Consider the following 17,941-nt stretch of genomic DNA (forward strand, 5'->3'; position numbering starts at 1 on the left):
TATAGATTATGCCACGAAATCAAACGGTTCCTAAATGATTTGTTAAAAAACCGTCATAATCGCAAACGAGAAGCGCGAAAAATATCTAGTAGTCTATAAACATGTATTGATTTAACGAACATAAACACCGTATCTGTTGAATTATGTAATCATGTTTACTGCTGAGGCGTTCCTAATTGGTCGTTACGTTCAACACCGCAATTAAATGGGGATTAGGCTCCTAGGTGACGCGACGGGTCGATTGAGGTCGAGTGCCGTCAAATTCTGAAGCCCTTTTAATTATACGAATGTTGAATATTTGCAAGTTTGTTTATCGACTCATCAGTGCGTATTCAACTGTTAATCTCAATTTAAAGACGAATGAGGATCAATATTGTATGGAACTAGAAGTGACCGCGGTTTCTCACGCAATTGGATACTATTTATAAGTAGGTTAAATATCCATTCTTCCCTAATAAAATTATTAATGTGGAAGTAATTGCGTGAAAGCAGGACTAAGCGAAAAACTGAATTTTATTAACTAATTTTTAAGACCTAAGGCATCTTAATACCAAATTTCATCATACTCTTTATTTGTATACCATAACATTAACATATGTATAATATAATAAAAATAGAAACATATCGAACGAAGTAGAATACAAAAGGCGGCCTTATCGCTTAATAGCGATCTCTGCCAGGCAACGTTTGAATTAGGAAAAAAGAAAATCATATTCAGCAGATTTAATAGCATCGTGTCCTAAAAATTGGTCTTGACGTACAAAGAGCTGGCACTAATTTAGCCAACGGCTAAGTCTAGCAATTCAAAGTGGCAATAGCGCCAGCATTTTGGGTACCATGCCCATAAGTGAAAAGTTAGACTGCTTATAAAATATTAAAACGTGACTTTTCATAAAGCTAACAAATGCAGCGTTCAGTTATCTCTCAAGATCTCAAAGATTAAAAGCTCAGACACCTACACTAGGATTAATGCATACAATTATCGCAATTTTTCCATTATTCATTTCTTAAGTCTAGGTATACTTAGATAATTACCTACTTGTTATGACATATTATGTACAGTCACAGGACGTATTTTCAGGAGTCCCTATGCAATGTGACAAAATTCACATCCAAGATGGCCGCCACTATTAAAATATATTTTTCATACTTTTTTTATTTAGATTCTAATACATTGTGTGCAGTAGCGTGCATATGGCCTTAGGCCAGGGTATGCATAAAGCAGGAATCTGGTATTAAATGGAATTTTTTACCTCCAATACGAGTTATATAAAATAATTTTGGTATGCAGTGCTTTTGTGCATTTATGAAGTGCACGCCACTGATTGTGTGTCAGGAGTTTTTTTTTAAATTCTAAATTAATTTTTAATATTATTTTATCCTGTATCCATAATAATTAAGAGTATAATATATAATAGTATGAATCTTCTTCTACCACCGATCCACAACGGGCCAGCGTGGTGGACTATGGCCTCAACCCCTCCTCATTGTAGGAGACCCGTGCTCTGTAGTGGACCGGTAATGAGTTTGTATGATGATGATACATCATACAACATACTTCTACAGTATAAATTCTAGAATGACTTGATTTTTGACTGCATCGGTGATCGGCGTTATTATGTATTAAATAGGCTAGCATATCTTAATATATATAAATCTCCTGTCTCGATGTTTGTCCGCGATGGACTCCTAAACTACTTAACCGATTTTAAATTAAATTGGCACACCGTGAGCAGTCTGCTCCAACTTAAGAGATAGGATAGCTTAGATCTTTAATTATAGTCGCAATTTTATTTTATTGCAAATTATTTGTCTTTAATTAATTGACAGTCACATGTTATACATATATATACTACTATACTCATTTAAGGCTTAACGATACTGAATACTTTAAAAACAAAATCAAAAGCAGACGAAGTCGCGGGCAACAGCTAGTTACTTATATATATTGAAAAACAACGCTACTACTAATTAATTAAACTAATTTTAAAACTGTAGTTAGTTTTAAATGGCATGCCATACATCATATAAAACAGGTGATTTTAATTTTTAAACTTTATAGGTAGGTGTGTTTTATCTACATAAAAGCTGTTTTATAATCAAATGAAGTGTAGGTGTATACATTTTCGAGTAATAGCTACGTTTAAGTATCATCATCATCATCACATTAAGCTATTAACGCTTCGATGTTGAGCACACGCCTCCTCTCTCATGAAATTGGAGTTTATGGCCTAAACTTACCATTACAACCTTTTGTTTAACTTAGCGGGTTTAAGCGCTTACATATTTGTAAAACGCAAAAATAGTTCCAAAGGGGTTTATGAGTAGTTGGTTGGTTAAATGAGGGTTATATTTTGGCTAAGGTGCCTACCCGTCGTCCATTTTTATTTTTTTCCAAAATTAAAATGGCCAGCATAAACTCAGTTATATCCTGAATAACTACTTTTTCAGAATAAAACCTATGTTAATTCATAGCTGGTAATAATAAGAATAAGTATATCCTATAAGATCTTAATCGTCTAAACTATCAGGTTTCCGAAATACCTTTGTTGTATTAACATAATTTTTTGCTTCTAAAAGTAGATAAATATACTAAAAATATTACATAATCATTTTGAGCAGCCAACAATAATATAACATGTAAAAATTAATAAAAGTTTTGGAACCTCTGATTTTAAAAAACATTTTTGTTTTCAGAACGTGACAGTTGCGCTGCTTGTGTACCGCCTTTGCCGCTACTACCGCCACCTGCACCGGCGCCCCATTAACTCTAAGCAACGGTCTAGAAGTACAAGAAGTAGTTGATAGATGACACTGTAAAACATTGTTGGCATATTATAATGTTGCCATACGCTTCGATAACAACATACCTTTAAAAATAATATTATTCTAGTGAAATTTAGGAACATTATTATGACGTTATTTTACCGAACTAGTCAGAATAATAATTTAGTCATGTAGAATATATTTTGTAGATATTATTAAAGACTTAAGGAATTTAAAAGTATCAAAGCAATGGAAATGAATCAAATTCATTGTAATTATTATAATGTTTTGCTATGATTTCTATAAATGTATATTAGAGCTCTTGAAAACTTAATTAACTGTTGTATAATTTAAAATAGCGGTGGAGATTGTATATAGTATTAAAATAACAATGATAATGTAATAAAATATCAAAAACATAATTTTACATTAAGATTATAAAAAATAGTAGGGTTTGATTAAATATTATAACTAAATTTAAATAAAGTGTGAAATGAGCATAGAATTTGTGAGTAATAAAAATATAATTTTCAATCTTCAATACATATCATAATTATGTACTTTGTAGTATTAATAAACATTAATAAGATGTATGTATTTAGTATAGAAGTAACTAATTAGCAGCACACTATTAAGAACATTACAATATATGTATTATATAATATTAAAGAATTCAACTGATTTATTTAGTTTTATTTCTTTCAAAACACAGATAATAATATTAAATAATCCCTGTTCATTGGCATTATCCCTTGGGCTCTTAAAATACGAACAACTGATAATAAAGGCAAATAGACCTTTTCTTTTGTAGTAAAAACATATTGATTACCTTTGGACCAATTACATTTAAACCAATAAAGTAAAATATTGAAAACTTTCATCAAGTTCAGCCATAAAATCTGCTAAACATTTCATAAAGTTTAAATTTTTTTTATGACTGAACAATATATAACAAGAGCTGTTACACGCGCTAGCGTGGTAAAAGGTTATTGATCTACACAATTTGTTTAGATGTGCATATGTTACATTTGAAAAATGGCGATTGCCGGCTTACGGGATAGTGGATGAAAACAGAAAGGCTAGATTATATACACTTACAACTTTACAAGGTAAAATTCTTTAGTCTACCTGCCAAAGAACCGTAACCGGAAAAGTATAAGTTTACCCCCATTTGATATTATTATTTGAATATTATGTCCACCTGTGCTTGGAGAGTGGATAAAACTGGGCAAGATAAATATTTTGTTCTTTCCCCAATGGAGTATAATATATACTGACAAAAATAGCAAGGTGTTAGGTAATGGTGCTATTATATTGTTTTATAACTCCACCACGTAGCACAAAATACTTCTAGGATTTCTAGAATTTTAAATTGAAATTGGTAAAATTGTGACAAGGACAAGAAGTTTTATTATTTTTTGGCTCCGTTCATTCTGCAGTAGGCTTCTTATTTCCTATTCTGTTTTTATACCCACACTTGTATTATAAAAAACCCTGTTAAGTGTTATAATCTCAAATAAGCAGTCAGCCTTTCAGTTTAAGTATGTATTCGGTATTGGTTTTAAGATTTTTTTTTTATTTTACTACCAAAAAGTTTAGACACTTAGGGTTTAATGGAGTAAAATGAACGAAAATTATTATTATGATAAAAAATTGTAATATATTTCGTTCACAAATATTAGGAGTATCGAAGTACCGAAACAGTTTTAATACGTAAAAGTAACGTTAATTAACTTAATGGTAACATGCTTTCAACCCTCTATGGTATTATTTTGATTCTGGTAACACTGTGAATTGTCAACATTAAACAACTGTCAAATGTTAAATTTGTTGTCTATGCCTTTTTCTGAATAAAATTTCTCTTGAGAGGTTGGTTTCGTTACATTGAAATCTGTATTAATCTTAAAATCTATTAAATTTATTAAGAAATATGTCTGTGGAATGCGTAATAAAAGTGTGCGCTTTATTGCATTGTGTATATTTCGGTGTTTCTGTGAGATTTTTACGTGAAGGAATGGATAACCTATGATGGTGTTTTGTGACTTAAAAAGCCGCTCTGTGTTTCAGTAAAAATGGGTCGTTATTCTCGAGAGCCGGATAACCCTGCTAAATCATGCAAGGCGCGCGGCTCAAACCTCCGCGTTCACTTCAAGGTAACTTAAGATTTCGTTTTTCTGCGATCACAAATCATAGTTTAGTTTATAAAATCCACATGGAGTGTTTAATTGGTAACAAAAATGTTCCAAAGTCTGCAATCTTTCCGTGAAAGTTATAGTATTTACTAAGAAATTGACCTATAAACTTACAAAGAATTGAAAACATGTACCTAACCTCTAAAAAACTTAAAAATAAATGTTACATTACGTTGACTTTTAGTTTGTATACGTTACGAACTTCTCCAGGAAGGTAGTTTTTGTTTGATGTTTAGAAATGGCAATAAAAAGTTTACAATAGTAGGACAGTTTTAACTTTTTTTTAAATTATTTTTTTAAGGTAGCAGTCCATTAGATACAGGTTTTTATTTAGAAGTTCTAACAAAAAAGTAACTTAATAAATGTTTAAGAGATTATATCCATAGGTTTTCCTTTATGTATCATTTATTTTTTCTTATTTTCCAGAACACATATGAGACAGCGATGGCAATCAAGAAGTTGCCACTCCGCAGGGCTGTCCGTTATCTTAAGAATGTAGTTGACAAGAAAGAATGCATACCATTCCGTCGCTTCAATGGTGGAGTAGGCAGATGTGCACAGGTAATCATTTAGGTTTAAATCCTTGCTAACTGTTTGATTTTCAATGGATTATATTGGTTGTATGGCAGTAATTAACTATGTAAAGTAAACTTTCCTTGACAGTTTTACCACCTGTCCTCTATTTGCCAATAGCTTAGTTTTGAAGAGCATGGGACTTAATAATCAATGGGGCATCATACCATGCTTTGCTTAGGTTGCATTGCATTGTAAACATGCTGACTTTCACATATAAGGAAACGGTTACTCCTTGAACAACCTCTGTAACTACCCTATAATTGTAATTATATTTGTCACAAACAAATTCTAGGGCTCTTAGAAGTGTGGGTTGTAAAGAAAAGTCTCACTAAACAGCTCTAATAGGGGTTGGTGGGCTTATACAATTATTATAACATTTTTACATGGTTATGAACCAAAGGTTTACCATGTTTTATGCAGTAAGTTTCTGAGAATTTCTTGACAGAAAATTGTTAGGTATTAGTTAGGTGCAAGACACTAGAATTTTTCCAAGACTAAGATTCATTGTTTACAGTTAATTTGTATAGTTGAATGATAACACAAAATGCTATTTTTAGAAAAAAATACATTTAATAATTTAAACACCTACAATGGAAAAGTTGCCTTTATGCTTGGCAGTGTATATCTAAGTTGTACAACCTGTTTTCTAAAGGCAAATAGTACAAGTGACAGAAGCTTACAAAAGGATAATTTTATTTTTATTTATCCTTTAATTGATTTTGTTACTTACAGTTATTTTATATTGTTTTATTTTATTTTATGTATGTTAAGTTTTCTTTTCTTTGTATTATTTCATTGTCATTTTTGTTTTGTTTTTTTTTGACTCCTTAAAAGCTCAGCTTGTTGTCCTACATGGATTTGTTACCTGGTTTTACAGTGTAGAGTTGTAAACATTGGTTTTTAATTGCAGGCAAAGCAGTTTGGCACAACACAGGGTCGTTGGCCCAAGAAATCTGCAGAGTTCCTGCTGCAACTTTTAAGGAATGCTGAATCTAATGCGGACTACAAAGGCTTAGATGTTGACAGGCTTGTCATTGATCACATACAGGTAAACATTAAAATTATCTTTATAGTTTTTACCTTTTTTAGGGCTACATTTGTAATATCTGAATAATTTTTTTGAATTGTAAACTTCTTTAGCTGAATTCAGTAATCTTTTGGTAGCTAGAAAATATCTCCATGCTTGTGGTTTATTTTGACAGACTAGCAATGTGTTTTATAGTATCACTGAGTACATTTATGGTGGATACCCGAAGTTATAATATATGCACTAGGGTGGCGCAAAAAAAACGACTATTTTTTTTTTTTGAGTCTCGGATGAAAAAATGTTAGTTTTTGATGTTTTAAGAGCCCTCTCCAAAGGACAGCTCAAAAAAAAATTTTTAAGAGGTCACTCCAAATTTTTTTAAATTTCGAAAATCGTCGAAAATCGAATTTTTTTTCTCGTTACGGTATAATTTTATAGACCAAAATAAAACAAGTTTCTGAAAGTTTCAGTTAAAAATTTTAATTTTGAAAGGTCGCTCATAATTTTTTTTAATTTATTAGTAAATGACTTTAGATTTTTTCGAGTGACCTTTTAATATTAAAATTAAAATTCCGGCCATTTTTTTTCCTTTATTTAGTACAATAATCTATAAAATACACCACGAGATGAACTAAAAAATCAAGGATAACAAAAAAAACACAATTTTTTTCTAATTTTATCATTTTATTTAATCAACTACAACATTTTTACAGTATTTTAATGAACTTTGTAATTATATATATATATATATATATATATATAATATATATATAATATATATATATTATATATATATTATAATATATATAATATATATATAATATATATATAATATATATATATATAAATAATATATGATATCGATCTAAATAAAGTTAAAATCGGTTATAATTTGAAATTTAGTTTCAGAATTAATAACAAAGTTCATTAAAATACTGTTGAAATGTTGTAGTTGATTAAATAAAATGATAAAATTAGAAAAAAATTGTGTTTTTTTTGTTATCCTTGATTTTTAGTTCATCTCGTGGTGTATTTTTATAGATTATTGTACTAAATAAAGGAAAAAAAATGGCCGGAATTTTAATTTTAATATTAAAAGATCACTCGAAAAAATCTAAAGTCATTTACTAATAAATTAAAAAAAATTATGAGCGACCTTTCAAAATTAAAATTTTTAACTGAAACTTTCAGAAACTTATTTTTTTTTGGTCTATAAAATTATACCGTAACGAGAAAAAAAATTAAAAAAAAAAAAAATCGATTTCCGACGTTTTTCGAAATTTAAAAAAATTTGGAGTGACCTCTTAAAAATTTTTTTTTGAGCTGTCCTTTGGAGAGGGCTCTTAAAACATCAAAAACTAACATTTTTTCATCCGAGACTCAAAAAAAAAAAATAGTCGTTTTTTTTGCGCCACCCTAATATGCACAGATTATGCAGATGAAATAAAATGAAAAAAACTCCAGTATGAGTTTTAAAAACCTAAGGATAAGCATTTTAAGAGTTATTAAAATTAGAGTTATAAAAAGCCTAGCCTTAAGTATTTATTACTCGTACTGGACATTTTCTTCATTTAACTAGAATAAATAATAACTACACCAAATGCAATGCAATGTTGAGTATTACTTACTGACTTATTTATTATCATTACAAAACAAGGAAGTGTTTGCTCAATTGCTGTTTTTTAAATACAATTATCTTATTTGTTTTGCCCTTATTTAATTTATCTTTTTAATCCTTTCAAAAATGAAAATTTTTTTTTGGTTTTGATCTGTTGATTTAAGAATATCATTTCAAATAACACCTATGATAGGAAAATTGCCTTTATGCTTGGCAGTGTATAGCTAAATTGTACAACCTGTTTTCTAAAGGCAAATAGAAAGAGTGACAAGCTTACCAAAGGATAATTTTATTTTTATTTGTCCTTTAATTTATTTTGTTACTTACAGTTATTTTTTTAATGTTTTATTTTATATATGTAAGTTTAATCCTGGTTTTCTATTCTTTCTTGACCAAGCGAACTTACATTTTCAGTCAAACTTAGAACTTCAGAATAATTAAGAAATTTATTAATATTTGTAGGGATTTTCATAAAAGCAAAAAATGCCAGTGGGGCATTATAGAAAGAGCCCTGTTTAAGAAAAGGCATCTAATATGGTTTTTTTAAAGACTTTCTTTTTAAGGTTTTATGTAAAAAGGGTTTTGTAGAATTTTATTATCATTTTGTATTTAGACAAAAAATATCAATATCAGTTGATTGTTAAACATCATGTTTATAATAACCGTTAGAATGGATACAGCCACATAAGAGACTGGCCAGCAGTCAACAACTTTACTTCACCAATTATTTGTTTATGGAGACAAGTATTTTAATGCTTACAAGGAGCTCTCCACGGCATGTATCATTCATAACAGATCTTCTGCAATGTAGTCTGTATGCACGTTTCGCTCCGACACCTGAGCATCCTCAGGTGGTAAATTGCCAAAGATCTGAAGTAAGTATTAAATTACACTGTACAGATTCTGCATTTTGTGCAGCACAGCATCAACGCCTGCTTATATCCAATAGACAGACTTGACGTTTCAAAAGTGCTTTTAGTGTAGGCCTATTTAAAAAGAATTTAGAATATTGATAATTTCGTAGTTTTCTGAAAAATTTATTTTAAGTTGCCCTTTTTATTTTGCAGGTAAACCGTGCTCCATGCCTCCGCAGACGTACTTACCGTGCCCACGGTCGCATCAACCCTTACATGTCATCCCCCTGTCACATTGAAGTGTGCCTTAGTGAGCGTGAGGACACAGTCGCGAGAGCCGCGCCTGCTGATGACGCACCCGCTAAGAAGAAGCTTTCCAAGAAGAAGCTCGCTCGCCAGAAGGAGAAGATGATGAGGGAATAGACGTTTAGGGGTTAATAAAGGACTTTCAAAAAGTACTTGTTTCATTGATATTTGTAACTGCTGATGAAAAAGTTTAATCATTCGTTTCTCATAGCTTTGATATTAGTCATCTCCTCGTGTGACGACCTCCCCTAGCACACCGGTGAGCACTAAGGCTGTAAGTGGGAGGTTGTTGGTTCGATCTCTGACTGGAGAATTGAGAATTAATTTTTGAATTTTGTCTTGTCTGATCTAGTGACCTACCGAAACAGACATTCCGCTATGCGATTAAGCGTTCCGATACGATGTCGCGTAGAAAGCTATAAGGAGTATTGGTTTAATATTACTTCATTACCCCTAGCAGGTAAAGCAGTTATCATCTTATACTGCATCATCACTTACCAGCAGGTGTATCATTTTGTAGTTTAATTCCAAAAAAAAATGTCGGAAAACGCTGCCTGTCCATCGTGTTTTAATTTTTCTTACTTATTTTTTTAGAAAACAATGGGTACGTAGGATTTTGATACGAACAACATAATCTTCCCTCTGTATTAGTTTCTACAAGAGTTATATAATAATAATAATAATTTTTAATTATTGTAGTAAAAACACAAAAGGCGTAAAAAGTACAAAAGTAACTAATTAAACATTTTAAACATTCATAATTATAAATTAAGAATAAATAAATAAATTAATTATTTAGTATTAAGGTAGCAGAATTTTACTAAAGCAGCTGTGAATGATACGTAAGGTATCTGGCATAAATAGGCGATTCATAATATTCGATATCAAATACGATACCTAACTCCGTCATTTACTCCTTAGCTAGTAAATTTACCCCGTAGCTAGTAAAACTACTATGTAAGTGGATAATCAATTAAACAATAATTAGGGTGCATATTCTTATTCGCTGTTTATTATTTTTCATATGAATGATAGATTTGCCCTACAGCCGTAAGAAACTAGTTTTTCGCTATACGACAAATTATGAACGTGTGCTTACAAGCGACGTTATCTGCGGCTACGATATCTTCGTGATGACAGCGCATTATTTTCACATTTTAATTTGAACACTTCTTCGCGGAGTTTACTGAGGCCTTTCTCTAAATAATAGTTTTCTTCTGCCATTTTCTCTGCGTTGTTACTTGCTTCGGTACGTTTCAATTTCGATATCGCGATTTCGTATCTTAGCACGTCGTTGTCATGCTGAATTGCTGTTATTTTATCGTAGGCGTAAGACATTTTTCTTTACTTTTTTTGCAGAACCAGAAGTTATTTGTGGGTATTTTGAGAATGCCTTTTACTTAAACATTGAATGAGACAACACGTAAATCAATTCATTTTGAATTCGGAAATATGGCTAAGTATCCTGTAAGAACAAAATAGAGGTTTTTTTAGTAATTTTGAAATGATGTAAAACATGTAAATGTTGCGATGTTCTTGCATTTATTTATACAAAACCAATTAATGTTTAATTTTAATTACGGCACTACGACTGGTTCTGTCTTGTTTCTTTAACGCACCCCAATATTTGGAATGCCTTTCGGTACCTAGATAATTTTATCCTCATAAAAAGTATTGTATACTTTCTGTAAAATTTTAATTTCCAATTTTTCTGTATATGAGGTGTACAATTTATTCATTCATTTAAGAGTGAATAGGCGACTTCTAGCAACCTAGTCTTCATTACCATAACGTGTGACTATAGTCCAGCGCTGCAGGTCTGTAAATAAATAAATAAATAAAGAACCTACTCTTACCAGTTCTTAGTTTAATATTAGATTGTCTCAAATATTCAGCTTCTTTTTCAGTCTCTTGCCACTGCCTTTTTAATTTTTCATTCTTTTTGAACAGTTCAATTGCTCTGGTCATTTCTTGGTGCTTCTTCGTGGTGGTATCATACAACTGCTCTAGAAGCCTGCGGTTTTCCGCCGAAATGCTGCTCAAGTTAAATATAAGACTGGACTTAGGTTTGGTGTTGAGGTTATTGGGGTTTCTAAGTATCATAACAATTTTACACTTGAAATTTTAGCACTGGAATTTTGCGCTCGCAGCTGCGGAAATTTCGGTCACATATGTACTGAAATTCAAATTGACATTTGTCTGACATACGTTGGACCGTTGGATGTCATTTAATCTAAGACAATTCAAATATAAACTAGACAGAATAAGACAGATTATATAATATCCTATGCATCTTATACTTAGATGATCAACATCATCGTCCAACCCATTATCGGCTCACTATAGGGCACGGGTCTCCTCCCACAATAAGAAGGTGTCCACCACGCTGGCCTAGTGCGGATTGGTGAACTCCATACACCTCTGAGAACATGATGTAGAATTCTCAGGCATGCAGGTTCCCTGCCACACATCTCCGAAATAAACTATTCCTACGGGAAGCTGTTGTGGGCAACAGGTATTTTGTAATTATAATCACAAATAATAAAAACTACGAATGAAGTCGCATACAAAAGCTAGACGCCTCATAAAGCGTTCGACGAGCAAATCCGTGCAATAATTGATCAATCAGATAATCAGACAAGGCGGTAAGTTTCCCGCCATCTGCCAAGTCGCGCGCTAGGCTGAGCAGATGCAAAACTGAAAACAAACATTAGTGTCCCAAACGTCGTTCACGTCGCACGCATGTCGCGCGTCCGCACCGCTGCCCTGCTGTGCGCGTGCGCACTCGCCGCCAACATCGTCGCAGCGCCTCCGAAACGGACAGACAATAAAGGTACATTCTCATCATCATCATCCTCCATGGTTGCCTGGAAAAGATCCTACTAAGCGATAAGGCCGCCTTTTGTATCCTACATTTTTAGTTTCTGATTTTCCTGTCCATTACTTTTCGTGGTGTGCAATTTAAGTGTAGAAATAAAAAAATACATTATCAACGCCCCCGAAACGGACAAGCCATTAGCGACCCACTACAGAGCACGGGTCTCTAGGATTGAGCAGGGTTTAGGCCGTAGTCCAGCGCTTTGGCCATATACGGATATATAGACTCAGCAGGCCTTTTGAGAACGTCATTCATTAGGTACTCTCAGGCATGCAGGTTTTTTCACGATGTTATCGTTCAGCAATAATTTAATTGCTAAAGTAAAAGTAAAAGTTAGAGGTGCAGAGTTGCCAGGGATCGAACATGGGCCTCCAAAAGTGAGACCGAAGTCATAAGCACTAGGTAATAAGCGCTTTCTTATTAAAAGTACATGTAACCTTAATTAATTTACCCAACTTACGGGCATAAGGCCGGTAGTGTAGCGTAAGTTTTCGCCGTTTCGGGATTTTCAAAGTTGTTGTTAGCGTAGGTACATAGTTGGAGCTTCCCGAGTTGACATACTACTTTTCATATCGTTTATAAGGAAGAAAAATAAGATTTTATATTTATTTTATTTTATAAATATTAGTTCTTTTCATTTCGGCTCTTCATATATTACAATTTGTTTGATTTATTTATCATCTTTCTATAGAATTCCGGTAAAAGATTTTTACTGCTGTTATTCTGTGTTCAGTTGGAACTATTAAATTCATTGCCGGGAAACGGGTATCTAGTGTTTATATCCTCTTTGGCGGGTAACGTGCCATATTTTTTTAATTTTTGTTATGTAAGTGGCTTAACATTATTTTTGAAATTTTAATGTAAGAAAATAATAGTTGTTTTTTCAAAAAACTTAAAATAATATATGTAATTATAGCAAAAAATATTCTAAAAAGGTTGATTATGTGAGGTTTATGTGCCTGCATATCTTAGATTATATATCTACTTATAGAAAAATATTTTGTAGCTGTGTAGGCTGTTCCAACTGTTCTCTTATTAAATTTATTTACTGCCCGCGGGGTGGGAAAGAAGCGTTTTCCACTCGCATTTTAGATATAGAACGCCAATTTTCCGAACATGATTTATGAAAAAAAAAATATTTTAGGATATAGGCGGGCGTTACTTGCCTCATTTGTTGTATCAGTAAAAACAGAAGAAATCTGTGTACTTAGTTTAAAATTCAACATGCACTATTGTTTTGCCCGTGTAGGTACTTACTTGCAACATAAATAAACAAATTGTATGAATATTTAAAATTCATAAATTTTGAATTATGAATACTTATTTAAAATTCATAAATATACGTAAGTAGAATAAAATACGTAATACTCTGGAACTAGAGCATTCTCGGGAAATGTGATGACTACAAGTTAAAATCCACTATTGCAATATCTATACTTACTTAATCCACATAGTTTTGTCTGTATTTTGCCGATTTGTCTTAAAAAAGCTTCTTAAAATGTTTATTCAAAATTTCGTTTTCTTCTTCAAAGTAACGCTGCCGTTTCTATTGAACAAATTAAGATTTTGTTTTAACACATCACATACATATTTTCGACGACCTCTCTGTCTCAGTGGTGAGCATTGTTACTTATAAGAGCTCCGGGGTTTGATGACCGACAGGGTTAATCTGGGAATTAAACATTTCAGATGTTTTTCTGGTCTGGTCTGATGGAAGGCTATAGCATAGCTGTTTATCCCTATCGAAAAAGACGGGACGCCAAGCTATTGACCGGTCCGGTACGCCACAGCTTGTCACTGATTCCGGAAAAAACACATTTACGCGGACGAGTAACGGAATTATTAAGTTATTGTTTGTTTTTATTTAGAAGGGTTGATAGCCCAGTGGGTAGGAGCTCGTTTTCACTCGGGGGCCGGGTTCGAATCCCAGCACGCACTTCTAACTTTTCAAAGTTATGTGCACTTTAAGTAATTAAGGAGTAAATCTCGCGATCTTTGCTGTCAAACGTCTTATATATTTTTTTGTGTACAAAATTGACGTGTGCCTGTTGTGAGGCTGTTTTGAGATGGATTTGTGTTGCAATGGATTAGGGGACATGGGTTTGTTTAATGTAAATGCTATATCCCCCAATAATTATAAGTGAAATCGCAGCAAGTGTCAAATTTTAGTGGAATAAAAAGATTACGCCTGTCGCAAGCCTGTCGTGATATACGTAATCACTCCGCCAAACACTGTTTGAATTATATGCAACGTATCCAAACAGCCGAAAGCGTAGCTATATTTGAATCTGGTTCAAGTCCCTCACGGCATTACGTATATGGATCACTGACACCGAAACATGGCGGCGCCTTTGATCAAGACGACCCACATCCCTCGCGACTCACATCTCCAGATTCCCGCGTCATTCAGTAGATACGTGGGTACCAAACACACCCTATTTTAAACCTGTCTTTTTATGCTACTAGCTGTTACCCGCGTCATTCAGTCACTTTTTTGCTTTCCTGGGATAATAAATAAGTCAATATATAACGATAATACACACATCGCCACCTAGCCCCCAAGCTTGTGTTATGGGTGCTTAGATGACTAATTAATATTTTTATGAATAAAACACATAAGTAATTGTAATATACATATTATAAGCACCCAGGTACTGAAAAACATTCATGTTCATCACACACATTTTCCGATTGTGTGAATCGAGTTTACGGCTCTAGACTCTGAAAGTACTGTCGCTGCCCACTGCGCCAGTCGGCCGTCCAATAAAAAGTAGCGTTTGTTACTATCTGTACTTTCAAGTAACTCTATGTCAAAAATCAAGATGATTGGTTACTTTGTTGAAGAGTGAAGGAAGAACAAACAAAAACACTCGCATTTATAATATTAGTAAAGATTTTCAACTCCATTGTTCTAGTAACCACTAGATGTTTAATGCAGATGATCACTTGACCAGAATAATGTTTAATATTTCTATGAAAAGACAAAGAAGTCGATGACAAGTATATGAGGATTGACACTTCACCTCAGATTGATGGTCACAGGCCCACACGGTGGCACTATGTAGGGCGTGTAACTGACATGCCCACAGAACTAAAGACATTTGCCCTGCGAAGCGTTGCTATGTTTATAGGCGACAGATTTTCATTTACCATCAGGTAGACCATTTTTAGAAGAAGAAGAAGAAGAAACACGATTGCACGTATAACATTCAGGATAAGAAACAGTAAGGAGTATACAGTACACAATGTAGACATGCAAAGGCGGCCTTATTGCTGCAAGCAAACTCTTACAGGCAACCTTTGTAGATAGGACTACAAATCACTTCACAAGGCATTCAAGGAGATGTCCATCAATTCGAAGCGCAGGTGTTAAGCCAAATGTGCCTGTATTTACACCGGCAACCAAGCCTTCCAGATCGGAACACAGCATTGCAACAATAGCTTGCTATGGTGATACGCTCGACAGTAACAATAGGAACATCTTCCTCCGAGCGGGTGATCGCGCTTGTCCGAACATTCATTTTTGGAAGTTGTATATATAGGCATTCTTCACTTGTTTAGCGCGATGCAGGATTTTTGTGGCGCCATCAAGTTCTGTAATGTGGAGACCGCTACAAAGGCAATACTTCCCCGGTCGAACTCTGTCACAAAAAGCTGTAGGTACTACTAACTACCATATGCTTGTTTACTATCAAAAAGAAATACGGAAACTGTACTAGCAGGAGCAGGGTTACTTTTAGAACTCGTGTTCTCTCAAAGGTTCCCAGGTTCTTTCACTATCGTTACCTATTTTTAACCAATTAAGAAACATTCAGCCTATACTTGTATCAATTGTTATTGGATAGCAGGAGGCGTTACTTTGCGGAAATCCATGCTATATCATGAAAATTAAGTCATATATAAATTTGCTATAGTCAGTAAAAAGCAGGAGAATCTGTATTGTGTAATTTATGATTTCTTCAATCTTTATACTCCACACCAAACAGATCTTCGGCAATGTACGCACGTTTCTCTCCGAAACCGACGCATCCTCAGGAGACGAAGGAGTTTACAATGAATAATAATTGTTAAGTTATATAATTGGTTGAAATTTGCAATATTATCAATTTATTTCGCATTCAAAGTCCAACATATATAATATTTGTGGGTAGAAAACTGAAAACTTTCACTCAAGAACACCTCTTTTTGTTAGTACCTTCCAGTTCTTAGTTACCTATTTTTTGTCTTAAGTAGCGTCACCTTCAGACTAGATCATAGAAACACAAATCTGTCTTAAAATAAAACAACAGTAATTGCTTCCTTCAAATTTTGACCGGTAGCCACCCGTCCAATAATTTTTATAGTCAATTTCATTTCACTCGGTCTGATTACCAGGTCAGTTGATTATATCAGAGCTGACCCACTTATTTTATGCTCATGTATTATCTCCGGCCCACTGTGGGAATGGCGAATGAAAGCACCTATTTAGTTAGAGGATATGACTCAAGAGTTGAGGGTGGTGTTGTCCTAGTTGGGATAACATCTAACCGTCGCAGGTGGGTATGTGATGACAAACTCAGTACTCGAAGCTAGAGTAGACTAGCTTAACTGTTTCCGAGGAATGTGTTCTTGTAGTGCGGTCACTTGACGCTTTTGTTATATCTGCTTACATTGATAGGTACAGAAAATGCAACATTTTTGTTCTTTGCTATTGAAACCAGATAAATTCTCGTGGACCTTCTTGTGTTTTTTATTCCGTCCCGACTCTACAATCCGCCTGGACCACTTTGGAAGTGATTTCCGATAAGAATTTGACTTTTGACGCAGCTTCACGGAACACGCTCCCGTTGCTATTGGTTTTCATTTTTCAGTCGCGCTCCTCGGCTTGGTGGTATTATAAAAGTTATTTTCCTTCAGAATTATAAGATGAAGGTTATTTTTCAATGGAAAGTCTATGGATATCGCAATGATACAGACGCAGAGTTTACGTTGGACTTCTACTAACTAAAACGCTTTACCTGGGATGAGCCACGAGAACGCTCGCGCATACTATCGCAGTTCAGCTAGTATCTCTTCTCCCTATCGCCCTCATCTGAGAGACCTGGACCCTGGACTCGATCAGTGGGGTCTTTCACCGGTTGTGTCGTGTCTTTTGTCTGAAACACAACCGGCGAAAGACCCAAATTAAATTCACTTCATTGTCAAAATCATCGATATGGACAAAAAAGCCACTGCTCAAATTAAATACAAAATTCCAAATTTATTTCATGTTAATTATAAGTACTTCTGAAACGTCTAGTTTGAATTTTTTAAGAGTTCTTGTGAAAGATGAAATTGGATACGGCCCTATTTTTAGTAAACTCGTAAAAAAACATTTTGCACACATTTAGTAACTCGAAGAACTGCCAGTTTTAACAACGTTAATTGTGATGAAAAGAGTGTTTTTCGATTCGAATGATAATTGTCTCGAAAAATTATTTAATTATTAAGTATGTAAGTATGCCGGTGAAGAACAATTTGAATTTATATCCAGACAAAGCACGATTCAATTACCATTTGAGAATGGGGGGGCGATACTGCTTTCTTTGTTTAAGTAATAAACAGCGATGGACTTGATGGTATGTTTTGTAAGTTATTATACAATTGGGTACTTTTATTATTGGGGTTGTTTTGGACCTATAACCTAATTTAAACGTAGATACTAAAAGTATGTATTTTCTTAATAGATTTTATGTATTGATACAT

The 17,941-nt window shown here is 33.5% G+C and overlaps 3 protein-coding genes across 3 annotated transcripts in view; all 3 read left to right on the forward strand.

Annotated features, from left to right (window-relative positions):
* The window catches only part of LOC120632771 (SKI family transcriptional corepressor 2), a 34,467-nt gene extending 31,594 nt beyond the window's left edge, over positions 1 to 2,873 (forward strand). The window contains exon 9 of the mRNA XM_039902767.1: positions 2,698 to 2,873. Coding sequence (XP_039758701.1) covers positions 2,698 to 2,768 — 71 coding nt within the window. The 3' untranslated portion in view covers positions 2,769 to 2,873. The remainder of the gene's footprint in view (positions 1 to 2,697) is intronic.
* Positions 2,874 to 4,499: 1,626 nt separating this feature from the next.
* On the forward strand, positions 4,500 to 9,491 carry LOC120632795 (60S ribosomal protein L17). Its single transcript, XM_039902804.1, has 5 exons — positions 4,500 to 4,635; positions 4,834 to 4,919; positions 5,385 to 5,519; positions 6,445 to 6,582; positions 9,247 to 9,491. Exons 2-5 carry the CDS (start codon positions 4,839 to 4,841, stop codon positions 9,454 to 9,456), a joined length of 564 nt encoding a protein of 187 aa, XP_039758738.1. The 5' UTR covers positions 4,500 to 4,635; positions 4,834 to 4,838; the 3' UTR covers positions 9,457 to 9,491.
* Positions 9,492 to 12,064: 2,573 nt separating this feature from the next.
* Positions 12,065 to 17,941, forward strand: part of LOC120632548 (acetylcholine receptor subunit beta-like 2) — an 84,371-nt gene continuing 78,494 nt past the window's right edge. The window contains exon 1 of the mRNA XM_039902410.1: positions 12,065 to 12,172. Coding sequence (XP_039758344.1) covers positions 12,082 to 12,172 — 91 coding nt within the window. The 5' untranslated portion in view covers positions 12,065 to 12,081. The remainder of the gene's footprint in view (positions 12,173 to 17,941) is intronic.

Source organism: Pararge aegeria, chromosome 20 (genome assembly GCF_905163445.1).
Source record: "Pararge aegeria chromosome 20, ilParAegt1.1, whole genome shotgun sequence".
NCBI lineage: Eukaryota > Metazoa > Arthropoda > Insecta > Lepidoptera > Nymphalidae > Pararge > Pararge aegeria.

Coding starts and splice junctions, on each gene's coding strand:
- LOC120632795 (XM_039902804.1), top strand. CDS start 4,839: ATGGGTCGTTATTCTCGAGAGCCGGATAACCCTGCTAAATCATGCAAG. Junction 4,920..5,384: donor ACCTCCGCGTTCACTTCAAG/GTAACTTAAGAT, acceptor CTTATTTTCCAG/AACACATATGAGACAGCGAT. Junction 6,583..9,246: donor TTGTCATTGATCACATACAG/GTAAACATTAAA, acceptor TTTATTTTGCAG/GTAAACCGTGCTCCATGCCT.